Source organism: Aquarana catesbeiana, linkage group LG05, assembly GCF_042186555.1.
Source record: "Aquarana catesbeiana isolate 2022-GZ linkage group LG05, ASM4218655v1, whole genome shotgun sequence".
Classification (NCBI taxonomy): domain Eukaryota; kingdom Metazoa; phylum Chordata; class Amphibia; order Anura; family Ranidae; genus Aquarana; species Aquarana catesbeiana.
The window spans coordinates 228695084-228711671 of NC_133328.1; the positions used below are offsets into that span (position 1 = coordinate 228695084).

Here is a 16588-nt window from a genome sequence, read left to right on the forward strand (position 1 = left end):
TAGCACCACAAGAGCAGCAGAGTCCCATTTACAGAGAACTAGGTGGACTAAGATCTCTCAGAACCGTCCGTACTCACACAAGGCCCAAGGACAGCTGGTTGCTTCCTTCCAACTCCCAAGCAACACTTTACTCTGGTGATACCAGACTAGATCTTCAGGGGACAGCCCTCCTCAGTCAGCTCTCTCTCTAGTTTCAAGGTCTCAGCATCCCAGCATTCAGGCCCATAGGTCACCCCCCGAAGGCCTCTTAACAGCAGACATGTGGCAGCAATGTATTGGGGGGCAGCAAGCCCCTCCAGGCTGGGCTGATACTATCCAGGAAATGACCCAGAGCCCAGTGTGCTCATAGAATATATACACGTTTCCCAGCATGCTTTCAGGGCCTGCCTCTCTGGGATTGGCCAGGGCTGTATAAATATTTATGCCACCACCTGCATAACTCCACACTTATGCTCCAGAAGCTTCTCGAGTATGTGACATCCTCACCCTCTGCCTGCTAGAACTGGTAAAAAAATAATTTGATCTGAGTGCTTTTAAAACAATCTACAGAATAGATGCTGCAGATAAACAGATACAACTTATGTAGGAGGATTTGTTCCATTTCTGTGTATTACCTAATGCTAGTCACTTCACTGGGTATAGGTAAGGGTTAAGGGTTTCAAGTGGTTGTAAAGCCTTACCTATACCCAATGATGTGACTGGCCTCATGTGATACACAGAGCTGGAACAAATCCTCCTACATAAGTTATACTTGTTTATCTGCAGTCTTCTCTTCTCTACATCCATTCAAAGTCCCCAGAATTTATAAAGCTTGTCTGAGCTGTCAGATAAAAGGGGCAGAGAGATGAAGTTACATCAGTGAGGCGAGCTCTGAGAGCTAATTGGAGAGAAGGGACACGCCCCCTTTACACAGCACACAGAAACAGAGCTGAAGCTGTCAATCTGCTGGCGGTCCCTCCCCTGTTGCCATTTTTCTCTTGGTGTCAGGAAAACTCATTAGAAGTGACTCATGCTTATAGCAGAGGAATGAAGCAGCAGACAGGAATGACACTTAGTGCTTTTAATTGAGACAAGTACACACTATGAAGGGATATGCTTTGTTTATATTTCATGCCTGATGTGTACAACCACTTTAAGCTGCAAAGGCAACAGACAGGGGTGTTTACATGCTGCGGTCACGATGCTTCATTCCTGTTGCATGCAATGGATGGTAAACCCACTGAACGAGACCCAACAAGTGAATAAGGAATGTCCGCAAACACCCCACAATCGCGTGCTGTACATGCAGTTGCAGTGTGTTGGTGCTTCAATTATGGGGCTAAAGCAGGCAGTGAGAAGTATTATGCTGCCACCTGCATTGCATGTCAAACACCTCTGAAAAGTGTTCCAAACATGGATCACTTTTCGAAGGAGGAGCAGTTTAGATGCAAGTCTAGATTTGGCCTATAAGTGACAGTGTAGCTGCCCTTTCTTCACTTATTACTGTAAGGCCCTTTTCACATGGGCGGATAGAATTCAGCTTTTAGCTGTGGATAGATGAAGTTATCTACCGCACCTAAACTCACACAATGCTTTCCTATGGCCCCATTCACACACTGCGTTTAGCGACGGTTTTGTTACATGGGGTTTTTGTGCGGTTCGAAAAAATGAATTTGACTGCGTCCAGGACTGATTTATCGCAGCTATCTGCACATAACCGCAGGTAATCACAGTGTACTATTTCACCTGTGGATAGCAGCGGCAACAAGGAAAGAAAAACAGCAGGAATGTTCCACCATGTAAATGCACATAATCTCTGCTATTGGCAATGCACAAATGCAAGCGATCGCTGTGCCTGTCTTGGAATTTTAAAATAAAACATATTTTTAACCGTGACATGACAGCCACCCATGTGACAGAGGCCTCAGGCCTCTGTCACACGGACTGTCCGTTCAGGTCCGCCTGTCAGTTTTTTAGGCGGACCTGAACGGACACTCCATGGAGGTCTATGGAGCGTCGGATGTCAGCGGTGACATGTCCGCTGACATCCGACCCGCTCCGATCCGAAAAAGTGTAATGGAGGAAAAACCTACTTTTCCATCCATTTTCAGATCTGATCGGGTGACGACGGACTCTACGGTCCGTCATCACCCGATCCCCCATAGGGGAGAGCAGCGCTCTGACAGGTCCGTCGCTGAACACTGTGCAGCGACGGACCTGCCATTTTCCTGCTCAGCGGGGATCGGTGGAGCGATCCCCGCTGAGCAAGCGGATATTCACGGGGCGGATCATCACTGATCCGCCCCATGTGAAAGAGCCCTTATAGTGTTCAGTGTTGACAGTGGCTGTGCTTGCTAAAATAAAAATAAATAATTTTTTAATTAAAATAGAAAATGTTTACATTGTAGTCAGCTGCAGCTCCAAGGCGAAGCCACTTACAATGTAACATCTTTTTCCCCACACAGGAGTCCTAAGTACTCTAGGCAACACTTTAAGTTTGGATGGAGTAAGGGAGTGTTATAATTATAATTCTGCACCGATACTGAGTATTTTCACCGGTACTTTTTCTTGTGAAAATGCTCCTGTTACCGAAACCGATACTTTGGGCTGAGATTTGAGACAATACAAAATAAATGGGTGCAAATTGCAAAGAATCAAATGTGATTTGAACAGGAATGTGGTGCGATTCCTGTCCAAATTGTATGCGATTTCCCCCACCACTCCTGTGTGTGTATAGAAAGGGAAAAGCGCAATCTAGTGGACAGTTTATTATAAATGTTAGAACTCACATTAAAGCGGAGTGCCACAAAAAATGGAACTTCCGATTTAGGTGCCGGTGACCCCCTGACATGCCACATTTAGCAAGTCATTTTTTTGGGGGGGTACCCTGTTTTGACAGGCACTCAGCTCCCACTTCCTCGCCTGGCACCGCAATTGGATTTATGTCTGGACTTTGACTGGCCTGTACACACGATCTGAAAATCGTACGAAAAATACTGCTTTCGAATCGATCATACAATAATCAGATCGTTAGTACAAAGCATTCGATAGCTGATCACGACAGCTCATCCAATATTTTTTGATCGGACAGGCATGAAAATGATTCTCGTACGATACCAGATCGTACGATTTTCGTTTAATCAGTACAGTTCTCGTCCAAAAATACAATACAAATACACTACAACACATGACATCACTTCCGATTTTTTATTCTGTCGTAGGAGAATTTTCGCCACTCTAGTAAACTCTTCAGGTTCGATATATGACTAGCATGCAAACAAAAAAACGTGTGTACGGGGCATAATGCATGAATATGCTTTGATCTAAACCATTCCATTGTAGCTCTGGCTGTATGTTTAGGGTCATTGTCCTACTGGATGGTGAACCTCCGCCTCAGTCTCAAGTCTTTGCAGATTCTAACAGGTTTTCTTCTAAGATTGCCCTGTATTTGGCTCCATCAATCTTCCCATCAACTCTGACCAGCTTCCCTGTCCCTGCTGAAGAAAAGCATCCCCACAATATGATGCTGCCACCACCATGTTTCACAGTGGGGATGGTGTGTTCAGGGTGATGTGCAGTGTTAGTTTTCCGTCACACATAGCGTTTTACTTTTAGGCCAAAAAGTTCAATTTGGGTCTAATCTGACCAGAACACCTTCTTCCACATGTTTGCTGTGTCCCCCACACGGCTTCTCACAAACTACAAATGGGACTTCTTTTGGCTTTCTTTCAACAATGGCTTTCTTCTTGCCACTCTTCCATAAAGTCCAGATTTGTAGAGTGCACAACTAATAGTTGTCCTGTGGAAAGATTCTCCCACTTGAGCTGTGGATCTCTGCAGCTCCTTCAGAGTTACCATGGGCCTCTTGGCTTCTTCTCTAATTAATGTTCTCCTTGCCGGGCCTGTCAATTTAGGTGGACAGCCATGTCTTGGTAGGTTAGCAGTTGTACCATACTCTTTCCATTTTCAGATAATGGATTGAACAGTGCTCTGTGAGATGTTCAAAGCTTGGGATATTTTTTTATAACCTAACCCTTCTTTAAACTTCTCCACAACTTTATACCTGACCTGTGTGGTGTGTTCCTTGGCCTTCATGATGCTGTTTGTTCACTAAGGTTCTCTAACAAACCTCTGAGGGCTTCACAAAACAGCTGTATTTATACTGAGATTAAATTACACGCAGGTGGACTCTATTTACTAATTAGGCAACTTCAGAAGGCAATTGGTTCTACTAGAGTTTAGTTAGGGGTATCAGAGTAAAGGGGGTGAATACAAATACACACCACACTTTTCACATTATTATTATTATACAGGATTTATATAGTGCCGACAGTTTGCACACCGCTTTACAACATTAGGGCAGACAGTACAATTACAATACAATTAAATACAGGGGGGAATCAGAGAGCCCTGCTCGTTAGAACTTACAATCTAGGAGATAATTATTTGTAAAGAAAAATGTTGAAAACTATTTATCACTTTCCTTCCACTTCACAATTATGTGCCACTTTGTGTTGGTCTATCACATAAAATCCTAATAAAATACATTTACGTTTTTAGTTGTAACATGACAAAATGTGGAAAATTTCAAGGGGTATGAATACTTTTTCAAGGCACTGTATCTAGTCGAATGCAAAATCTGCATAGGTGTCCCAGTCCTGCCCATGATCACAAATCAGGATGGCTGGAAGTGCTCACAGGGCTGGAGGAGATGTAGAGGCGGTCGTCCCCCAAGCTGACATCACTTCTGCCCTATACCTATGGGGTCCCGGAACTTCTCCTCCAGCTCTGGGAGCACCTCCAGCGGCCGGGATTTTCTATTATTGGTGGGACCGGAACACCTATGCAGATTTTGTATTTGGACAGATATGTACTTAATGCAAGTTCTAACATTTTTATTAAACTGCCCATTAGATGATGATATTCCCTTTCTATACACACACACAGGAGCAGTGGGGGAAATCGCATGCATTTCGGACAGGAATCATACTGCATTCCTGTTCAAATCGAATGCGATTCTTTGCAGTGTGATTTGCGCCAATTTATTTTGTATTGACTCAAATTGCACCCTTAAGTATCGGTACTTGGTATCGGCGAGTACTTGCCCGGAAGTATTGGTACTCTTACTAGCTGATAAAAAAAGGGTATCGGGCCAACCCTAGTTATAACACCTGTCAGTTTGTATTGCCATGTGTGTCCCATTGGGGAGATTTCCCTTCATTTCCTGTCCATTTCCCGGCCATAGCCAAAGAGGAAGTGAGAGGAAATCCCTGCAAAGTGAGGAAATCCCTGGTTGTCACCATGGTCACCAGAATAGGGTCCCCATTGGAAGATTTCCTGTTCTGGGGACATCCCAAAATTTGGGATTTTCTTTTACTTTCACTTTCAATAGAGAGAATGAATCTCCTTATAGAGGTCACAGACAGCAATAAAAACCAGACCAGTATTCAAAACCCTTTTCACCCTATCCAAAACTAAAAAATGTTTTGCTTTTATAGAAAAATGTATTTATTTAAGTAATGAATGAAGGAATTTTTGAAGGGCAAAGCCAACAAAAGAAAATTAAAAATGTTCCAGAGTGGAGCTTTAGCCAATCTCTAAAACCCTTGTAAAGTGATCCTATTCGTAATCTAAAAGTTTTTCATAGGGCCGGTTCACACTGGAAATCGCACAAGAATGCACTGTGAAGTCCTGTGCGATTCACATGAAGTTCTGTGCGGTGCAATTTCACCCCATTCATTTTGAAAGGGCTGAAATGGCACTGCATCGCAGCAAAAGTAGTGCATGCATTACTCTTGGAAACTCACTGCAACCACATGGCAGGGTACTTCTGTACCACGTGATTTCATGCGGGCAAATGCACTACGTTTGCAACCTACGTTTGGGGTGTCATTAACTTAAATTTCATACCCGCCACAGCTTGCAGCTGCAGTGCGTTTTGAAGGCGGTGCAAGAAATGTGCATAGAATGTGGGTTTCCCTTGCCACATTCTGGTGTGAACTGGCCCTTAAAATATATGTAAACCCAATCACTAAAATCTCATATAGGCTTTAACATGTTACTGTAACTTAAAAGCTCATTTTGTTAAGACTCCATTCACACTTGTGTGACTCCAAAGTCTCATGATTTACAGTGCGACTTTGATGTGACTTTGATCCAACTTTACACTCTCTGGATCAAAGTCACATCAAAGTAGGGCAGGCACCTTTTCAAAGTTGCACCTTATTTGAACAGGTGCCATTGAAAAGCATGGGCTACCGCTCGCCATGCGACTTTGATGTCGCACAAGTGTGAATGGAGCCTAAATGTTTAGATAAATGGATTTCTTCAAGCTAATACCTGCTGATCCTATAAAAGTATATATACATATATATAAAGGTCCCTGTTCAGGCAGGCACTTCCTGGTCTATAGTTATATAATCAGTTTGATAAAAAAGACCCTTGTCCTTGGGGGTCAAGCACATGTCATATGGTAGCAATGCTTTATTCTAGTCACACAGTTGTACTCCCGGTGACCGCTTTAACACAGTTTACTGGTCTACTGTTGTCATTATTAGTAAACCCATCCTGAGAAGGGAAGGTCATGTATCCCTGGAGTACATGCATGTAGACAGGAAGTGCCTACAAAGAGGCTGCAGGAGATACAAAAAAATGACAAAAAGTGAAAACAAGTATTTTAGTAAAAAAAAGGGAATTGTTTATAATACAGTATGTAGTGCTTTAGCAGACCCAACATCATTTAGTCAGAGTCCATGTACACTTGTGGTAGTTTTTGCTACCTCTATAAAAAGTGATCCTCTTTTCTCAGTGGAATGCTTTTTGGATGTATTTGACAGTAGCTCATAGGTTGCTTCCTGGCTGCCTGTACTAAGCCTTGAAAGCCTGCAGTACCACCCCTCAGTTGTGTGTATTACATAGGATTGTAGTACAATTGTGGCATGGCTCCACTCGCTAGCATGGGTTGCGTTTGGTGGCGGCAACCGCTTGCCAAGTGAGATTTGTAGTATAAATTTAGCCATGCTGCACCACGACTGCAGCAGCGTGTACTAACATAGCCAACATCCATGTTAACTTGTGGTTGACTGGTAAGGGGTGGTAAAACCGCAGCTATTTTTACTGCCCATGTAAAGGAGGCCTTGGGGTTTTTACATGTACCTTAACCACTTCAGTACTGCGCTATAGACAAAAGACGGATACAGTGCAGTACTATAGTACTTCGCCCCCTGCAGCGCGCATCGATCACGCTCTGTGTCTAAAGCGTCCTTCGGACACAGCTGATCATGGATCGGGGTAAAGGGCCAATCACAGCGGCCTTTTACTATGTGATCAGCTGTGTCCAATCACAGCTGATCACATGTAAACAGACTTGGTGTTTATCAGCATTCCTTTCCTCACGAATGTCTATGTGAGGAAAGGAATGCCAAAAACCTGCAAGGCTGTCAGAACACTGTTTACTTTACACTGATAATCAGGGCACTCATCAGCAGTGTCCTAATAATCAGTGCTTATCGGTGCCCATCAGTGCAGCCTCATCATCTCTCATCAGTGAAAAATATATGACTTATTTGCAAAAAAAATTCAAAGTTTTCAGTCTTTTTTCGTTTGTTTAGCAAAAAAATTAAAAACCCCAGCGGTGATTAAATACCACCAAAAGAAAGCTTTATCTGTGTGAAAAAATATATAAACATTTCATTTGAGTACAGTGCTGCATGACTGACTGTCATTCAAAGTGTGAGAGCTGAAAGCTGAAAACTGGCCTGGGCAGGAAGAAAGTGGCCTGTATTGAAGTGATTAATATAGACTATATTTCATATCACCTTTATTGAGTAAAACTGGGAATATTGATTTCCCAAGTCCAGTGGGCTGTCCTCGTGTTTTGTCCCCCCTACAATATAGTTACATTCTTGGCTCTCCAGTAAATGGAAAGGACAGATGAGATTATTATTAAGAAAAACTAAGCAGTTATAGAAAACTATTATTTCTTGTAGACAATCACTGTACAATGATCATTATTATTTCTTGTAGACGATCACTGTACAATGATCATTATTATTTCTTGTAGACAATCATTGTAGAATGATCATTATTATTTCTTGTAGACAATCACTGTAGAATGATCATTATTATTTCTTGTAGACGATCACTGTACAATGATCATTATTATTTCTTGTAGACGATCACTGTACAATGATCATTATTATTTCTTGTAGACAATCACTGTACAATGATCATTATTATGTCTTGTAGACAATCACTGTACAATGACCATATTTATACAGGTAGTTTACCTCCAAGATGTGCCCTGAGTGCAGCATCTGATCTGACTACAGAATTCCATGTCGTGCCCTCCTTGTAGATGAAATCTCTGTAGTCATCCTCCTTGGATCTCTGTCTGGGGACACAGGGCTGGTGTTGTGTCGGATTGCTGATCGTTCCTCTAGGTGGCGCTGTTTTGCACCTATTGCTCTGCCGGTGAGCTGTGCGCTCCCAGGGATCGCTGTTGCCGGGCTTCACATCACTCTGATCGGCCAGACATGGGATGCTTTTCCCGGTCCCGGGTCTCAGATCGGCATCCGCTCCAGCACTAAGAAAGCCCGAGCACGGATCGAGCAAAGGCACGTCATCCCGGAGAGGGTGCAGGCAGTATCCGGACATATCAGGAGAAGTGGCGTGTGGATTCCATTTCATAGATGGGAGCGGGCTGGTCACATTGCTGGCTGGGTGTCGGACCGTCTTGGTAACGAGCTGATCATAGACTACCATGATGGCTGAATGATGATGACAGATTGCTTCTTTATCCTTTACTGAAATCTAATAATTGTCCCCCCCCCCCCAGCCCTGTGTCTTCTTACGAAGTAATACTCCTCATTAAAGTGCAGCACGACTTTCTAGATCTCTTCCTTGTTGTCTTCCCTTCTAGTGTGACAAGTGGTTGCTAGGAGACGAACAACGCTGACAGGCCCCGCCCTCCCACTCTGCAGACCTGGATCATAAACAGCCCTCCCTCCTCCCTCTAGATGTGCCTTCACCTCATCCCTCCTGTGCAGGCACTGAATGGATCGGGCAGGTTTTGCTTACAGTGGCGCCTGGAGCTCAAAATTAGTTTGTTTGTTTTTTTTTTGGGGGGGGTGCAGCCACTTGTGCCCATCATATGCAGCCACTGTGCCCATCAAATGCAGGCTGTGAATACCGACCCCCCACTCACGGCTCTGGCAGCACCCCCCACTTCCCCACGCATGTGGCTCTGGCAGCACCGACCCCCCCGCGCGCAAGGCTCTGGCAGAGGGGACTTACCGCAGCAGCTCCTCCAGCGTGTCTCCTCCTCTCCAATAGAGTGGCCTTGCACTTTGACCAATCAGGAAACAGGTCTGTGGCCCTGCCTCCTGATTGGCAGGGAGGAAGGTTAGTGTGAAAATAGCGAAAATTAATTCGCTATCGTCACACAATTGGGTGGGATCAAGGCGCACTCTCTGCGCCCTGAGCCTACCCTATTTTCACAATAACCCTCCTCCCCGCCAGTCAGGAGGCAGGGCCGCAGACCTGTTTCCTCATTGGCCAAAGCGCCAGGCCACTAGCTCAAATCAGGTGCTTCAAAAAGTACCACATAGGAATCTATGCGTCTGGTGTCCTGAAAGGGGCCGGGCGCATGGATGGGGGGCGCCGCCCATGCTATCACAGTGCACGGGCCGCCACTGCTTACTAATGCCTAGTATACACAATGAGATTATTGGATGAATGATCATCTGTTTCTTTTTTTTTGCATGCTAGTGTCATATCATAGTTACATAGTTCTACATAGTTATTCTGGCTGAAAAAAAAGACACAAGTCTATCTACTTCAATCAATAAAAATGTAGCGCCCTTCCCACCCTCCAGAGGCATGGTGATGACCCCCAGAGACAGGAAGGGCCGACGTTCCTCCTCAGGGTGCAGGTTACTAGGCATGGTGGGTGTTGTGCAGGGTGGAAAGATGGGCGCCAGTCACTTTTAAAAATGAACAAAGAGAAGTTTATTTCTCTTAACAGGAAATGCGTGAGAGGGGGTAGTTCTGACGTATGATGTCATCCCAGAACGGGCGCACGGCGATCGCGACTGCGCCGTGTTGCTAGGACACAGCGCGACCCCGATCTCTCTAAAGAGCGGTGGCTTTTTAACCATGTGATCGGCGGCTTTTTAACCATGTGATCAGCTGTGTCAAATCAACAGCTGTCTTCTGTACCAACAACTTAACTCACAGTATCCCACTGTAGTTCCATGGATGAGTTCTCTCCTGAAGTTTTCCCAGCCACTTCATAGTCCCCGCCTTATGAAGCGTCTCCTCTGGTACTCATTCAGAACTCCATCCCTCTCAACCTACCTCTGGCAACAAGAGGTGTTGATCCTCTGGAAATTACCTCTCTTATGCCTCCCGACATCGACCAGGCTCCCTCCAGCAGAGCCCCTTTGCACGCCATCAGGCTTAAAGCCTACCTTGCTACAGCTGCTCCTCACGCACCCACCCAGACCGCAGTCTGGATTGAGAGAACCCAGATCATCTGACCTCCTCCAAATAAATACCTTCTCCCAGCATTCTCGGCAGCCAAAGAAACTCCTTCTGATTGGCTAAGAGAAGTATACGCACTCATAACCTGCATTCTCTGTTAGTCATCACTAGGGATGAGCCGAACACCCCCCTGTTCGGTATGCACCAGAACATGCGAACAGGCAAAAAATTTGTTTGAACATGTGAACACTGTTAAAGACTATGAGACACGAACATGAAAAATCAAAAGTGCTAATTTTAAAAATTTTATATGCATGGTATTGTCTTAAAAAGTGTTTGGGGACCTGGGTCCTGCCCCGGGGACATGTATCAATGCAAAAAAAGTTTTAAAAAACAGTTTTTTCGGGAGAAGTGATTTCAATAATGCCTAAAGTGAAACAATAAAAGTGTACTAATCCATTAAATTTCGTACCTGGGGGGTTTCTATAGTATGCCTGTAAAATGGCGAATTTTTCCCAAGTTTAGAACAACCTGACAGCAAAACAACATTTCTAAAGGAAAAAAGTCATTTAAAGCTACTCGCGGCTATAATGAATTGTCGGTTCCGGCAATACACATAAAATTGATTCATTCATTGATGAAAACGGCATGGGATTCCCCCACAGGGGACCCAATAACCAAAATTTAAAAAAAATGCGCGGGGGTCCCCCCAAATTCCATACCAGGCCCTTCAGGTCTGGTATGGATATTAAGGGGAACCCCGCGCCAAAATAAAAAAAATGGCGTGGGGGTCCCCCTCAAAATCCATACCAGACCCTTCAGGTCTGGTATGGATTTTAAGGGGAACCCCGCGTCAAAATTTAAAAAAAAAATGTCGTGGAGTCCCCCCAAAAATCAATTCCTGACCCTTATCTGAGCACGCAACCTGGCAGGCCGCAGGAAAAGAGGGGGGACAAGAGAGCCCCCCCTGAACCGTACTATGCCACATGCCCTCAACATTGGGGGGTGCTTTGGGGTAGCCCCCCAAAGCACCTTGTCCCCATGTTGATGGGAAGAAGAGCCTCATCCCCACAACCCTTGCCCGGTGGCTGTGGGGGTCTGCCGGCGGGGGACTTATCGGAATCTGGAAGCCCCTTTTAACAAGGGGACCCCCCTGTGTGAATTATTAATGGGGTACAAATGTACCCCTACCATGTCACAAAAAAAGTGTTAAAAATGTTAAAAAAAGACAATAGACGGTTTTTGACAATTCCTTTATTAATGTATTCTTCTTTACTCGCTTCTTCTTCCATCTTCTTCTGGTCTTCCTTTGGTGTTCTTCCTCCATCTTGTTCTTCCCCTGCTTCTTCCTCTATCTTCCTCCGCTTCTTCCTAAGTCTTCTCGTCTGGCATCTTCCTCCGCTTCTTCTTCTCTGCTTCGTCCTCCGATCTGCCTCAGATATTTTGGCGCGGGGTTCCCCTTAACCACTTGACCACTGGGCACTTAAACCCCCTTAATAACCAGACCAATTTTCAGCTTTTGGTGCTCTCACATTTTGAATGACAATTACTCAGTCATGCAACGCTGTATCTATATGAATTTTTTGTCCTTTTTTTCACACAAATAGAGCTTTCTTTTGGTGGTATTTAATCACCGCCGGGTTCTTTATTTTTTGCGCTATAAAAGAAAAAAGACCGAAAAATCTGTAAAAAAATTAATTTTTCTTCGTTTCTGTTATAAAATTTTGAAAATTAGTAATTTTTCTTTATATATTTTGGCCAAAATTTATACCGCTACATATCTTTGGTAAAAATAACCCAAATTAGTGTATATTATTTGGTCTTTGTGAAAGTTATAGCGTCCACAAGCTATGGTGCCAATATCTGAAAATTGATCACACCTGAAGTACTGACGGCCTATCTCATTTCTTGAGACCCTAACATGCCAGAAAAGTACAAATACCCCCCAAATGACCCCTTTTTGGAAAGAAGACATTCCAATGTATTTAGAAAGATGCATGGTGAGTTTTTTGAAGTTGTCATTTTTTCCCACAATTCTTTGTCGGTCCCGTAGAAGTCCGTGTGACGAAACGTACGTAGGGCGTGGCCTTTGACTGAACGCCTTGCTGACATCTCCCTGCAAAGCTGACGCTTAGGAACATCTTTGTAAGCATTGTACACCGCTCATTTTTTCCATTACAATGTGAGTACCCTTTTTATCTGACCTAACAAATAGTGGTTTTAAACGGTTTCACACTATGGAATCCTTTCTTCTTATGTCCTTATGATATCATCCTGGTCCTGGTCTTGCCAAGCACTGCTGCACAGTGGCACATATTGTGACTACTCGTTACCCCTGCAGGGGATATACAGCTGTCACTTTAACCCACAGGAGTGGTAATAACTGCCATACATATTTCACTTAAAGGAATACACACGTGACACTTTTGATAAAACTGTATATATGCAGACATTTCTTCTGCAACTTTGGGACAGCGCCACACTCGCACACTTTTCTTTTATCACTGAGTATTGCAGAGTATGGCTGGGTATCACTGAGTATTGCAGAGTATGGCTGGGTATCACTGAGTATTGCAGAGTATGGCTGGGTATCACTGAGTATCGCAGAGTATGGCTGGGTATCACTGAGTATGCCTGGGTATTGCGGGGTATGGCAGAGTATTGCAGGATATTGCGGGGTATTGCAGGGTATGGCAGAGTATTGCGGGGTATTTCAGGGTATTGCAGGGTATGGCAGAGTATTGCGGGGTATTCCAGGGTATGGCAGAGTATTGCGGGGTATTCCAGGGTATGGCAGAGTATTGCGGGGTATTCCAGGGTATGGCAGAGTATTGCGGGGTATTCCAGGGTATGGCAGAGTATTGCGGAGTATGGCGGGGTATTGCGGAGTATGGCGGGGTATTGCAGGGTATGGCAGAGTATTGCAGGGTATGGCAGAGTATTGCAGGGGTATTGCAGGGTATGGCAGAGTATTGCAGGGGTATTGCAGGGTATGGCAGAGTATTGCAGGGGTATTGTGGGGCATACCAGAGTACTGTGGGGCATTGCAGAGCATTGCAGGGCATGCAGAGTAGTGGGGATGGCTGAGCATGGATGGATGGATGGCTGGATGTCTCTGTGCAGCGCTGTGGGCACTACACATGCAGCCCACAAAGCTGCAGCCATCCATCCATCCCCCTCTCTGCTCACAGTGTACCGACCGGTACACAGAGGGGAGGAGAGGAACAGGCGTCATCAGATGACGCCGGTTTGTTTACATGTGATCGCTCCGTCATTTGACGGAGCGATCACATGGTAAACGGCCGCGATTAGCGGCCATTTACCGGGATCTGTGATGCGCCGGGTCCTCTGGACCCAGCGGTCACGGATGCTCTCGAGTGCGCGCCCTAGGGGGCGCGCGAGAGCAGAATTTTGGGAGGACGTCCCTGGACGTCCTCCCAGAGTTAAACAACCACCCTGTAGCCGTCATTTGGCTATGGGCCGGTTGTTAAGTGGTTAATATCCATACCAGACCTGAAGGGCCTGTTATAGAATTTGGGGGGACCCCCATGCATTTTTTTTAAATTTTGGTTCGGGGTTCCCCTGTGGGGAATTCCCATGCTGTTTTTATCAATGAACTTTTATGTGTATTGCCGGGACCGACAATTCATTATAGCCACGAGTAGTTTTAAATGACTTTTTTTCCTTTAGAAATGTCATTTTGCTGTCAGACTGTTCTAAACACGGGAAACATGTGCCCCTTTACAGGCATACTATAGACACCCCGTACGAAATTTAAAGGAATATTACACTTTTATTGTTTCCCTTTAAGCATTATTAAAATCGGCCTGAAAAAAACGTCCATTTTTAACACTTTTTTTTGCATTGTTACATGTGCCCTGGGGCAGGACCCAGTTCCTCAAACACTTTTTATGACAATAACTTGCATATTAACCTTTAAAATTAGCACTTTTGATTTCTCACATAGACTTTAAAAGGGTGTTCCACGGCTTTCGAATTTGCCGCGAACACCCCAAATTGTTCGCTATTCAGCGAACGGGGGAAACGGCCAATGTTCGAGTCGAACTCATGTTCAACCCGAACATAAAGCCCATGCCTAGTCATCACACTGATGCCAAAGGTAGCAGTGCCACCTATTGACAAAAGGGAGAAATCACAGCTAACACCAGGCTTCGGAGAAACAACTTTGATCAATAAACTACAAATTAGCCAGGCTAGCTACCACCTACCACAGCTACATTTATTAGCAGCCCTGTTTAGGACAAGGTGCTACAAAAAGAAAAAACAGATACTGTATACACAGGTATACATACAGTATATACACACACATGTATAGTCCTATATACACAATCCTATACCCACAGTGGATCCAGAGGAAGGAAAAAAACAAACAAACAATAAAGCAAGATTCAATTTGCTCCAGCAGGGGAAAAAAATCCTTCCTGATTCCCCGAGAGGCAATCCGATATTCCCTGGATCAACTTTACCTATAAATGTTAGTATCCGGTTATGTTATGTTAATTTAGGAAAGAATCCAGGCCTTTCTTAAAACAATGTACTGAGCTGGCCAGAACCAGCTCTTGGGGGAGTCTATTCCACATCTTCACTGTAAAGAAACCTTTCCATATTTGGACATGAAATCTTTTTTCCTCCAGACGTAAATATTGCCCCCTTGTCCACTGTGATGACCTTAAAGTGAATAACTCAACACCAAGTTCGCTATATGGATCCCTTGTATATTTATACATGTTGATCATATCCCCCCTTAATCTCCTCTTCTCAAGAGAGAATAAATTCCAGATGAGGTCTTACTCAGGAGTCAATTCCTGGAAAAAAAGTGTGGAAACTCACCCAAGATTCCTGCCCCCCACCTCAAAAATAAAAAAGTGTGTGTGTGTGTATATATATATATATATATATATATATATATATATATATATACACACACAATATACTCAGGCTGCCTGTGTTGATTGTGGGGCCCAGGACATGGGCTGCTCACTCCTCAGTGCCCATTGTGGAAATTTTTATTAATGTATGTTGTCAGATGTCCCCCAGTGTCAGTTTTGCTGCAATATGCTCATGCGAGCGTATTCGCACATACAGACATCGGTGGAGGACCGTTGGTTGTGGAAACCCTACTGTATACATGGCAGATCTGTTTGCCCTTTAAGGGATGTTCGCTTATGCCTCACCAAGAGACTGGCCACCTCATGGCGACAGCATCTACGCTCCAACAAACAGATCTGTGTACATGGGAACCATAGAATAACCTTACAAAATTATGGCTCACTGAGCCATGGTAGAAGATTGTTCGCACCAATGATAGCGGTGGGAATGTGCACATGGCTGTAATCAGAACCATGTTTGTAGTGTCCACAGTGTAAGGCACATTGTGTCTCGGCAGGAAGCTGCCCACATGGCTCTGGACACGACCATTTGCACATGTCACTACTGGATATCTATTTGAATCTATACATGTGTCTGATTGGTTCGTTTGAAGGTATACAAGTGTCTAATTGGGTGCTTGTGAAGCCACCACCCTCTTTTGTTATCCTTGTGTTACACTAAAGTCAGGACTTCTTTTTTTTTTGTTTTTCCTCGCTCAAATTTGTATTTTTTGAAATATCAAATAATAGCAAATACAATATATCTGACAAAATTTTTAGAATATTATTCTATATTACAGAAAATACAGGTAGATATATTACGCTATGTTTATGACTGGTAGAGAATGATTCATTTTGAAAGAGTCCTTTACTTTCAAGGTGTTACAATAAACTTTCCATGCAATAATAAAATATTAGATTGTCATATGTAGATATACTATTTTCCAGTTGAAAAAATTTAAAGTCTCAATAAGTTGGAGTTAACATGGACATATTTAATTGAATGTTTTGTATCTATCTATAATATAAACCATAACTGCGATTATGTACATTTGTTGGTAACAAATATTATGTGTAAAAGATTGAATTGAGAAAGAAAATAGTTCTCGAAAGAATAAGAGGAAAGGAAATAGTAAGAAGAAAAGAGAAAGAGTATGGGGGTAGGGAAGACATCAGGGTTCCGGAGGCAAACATTATTTATAGATTGTGAAAATCCTGAGAAAAATGCGTGAGAGGGT

The 16588-nt window shown here is 43.9% G+C and overlaps 1 protein-coding gene across 1 annotated transcript in view; it reads right to left on the reverse strand.

The window, feature by feature from the left end:
• SPMIP7 (sperm microtubule inner protein 7) overlaps positions 1-8934 on the reverse strand; it is a 136405-nt gene extending 127471 nt beyond the window's left edge. The window contains exon 1 of the mRNA XM_073630618.1: positions 8268-8934. Within this exon, the coding sequence (XP_073486719.1) occupies positions 8268-8742 (475 nt within the window). The 5' untranslated portion in view covers positions 8743-8934. The remainder of the gene's footprint in view (positions 1-8267) is intronic.
• Between the last annotated feature and the right edge of the window lie 7654 nt (positions 8935-16588).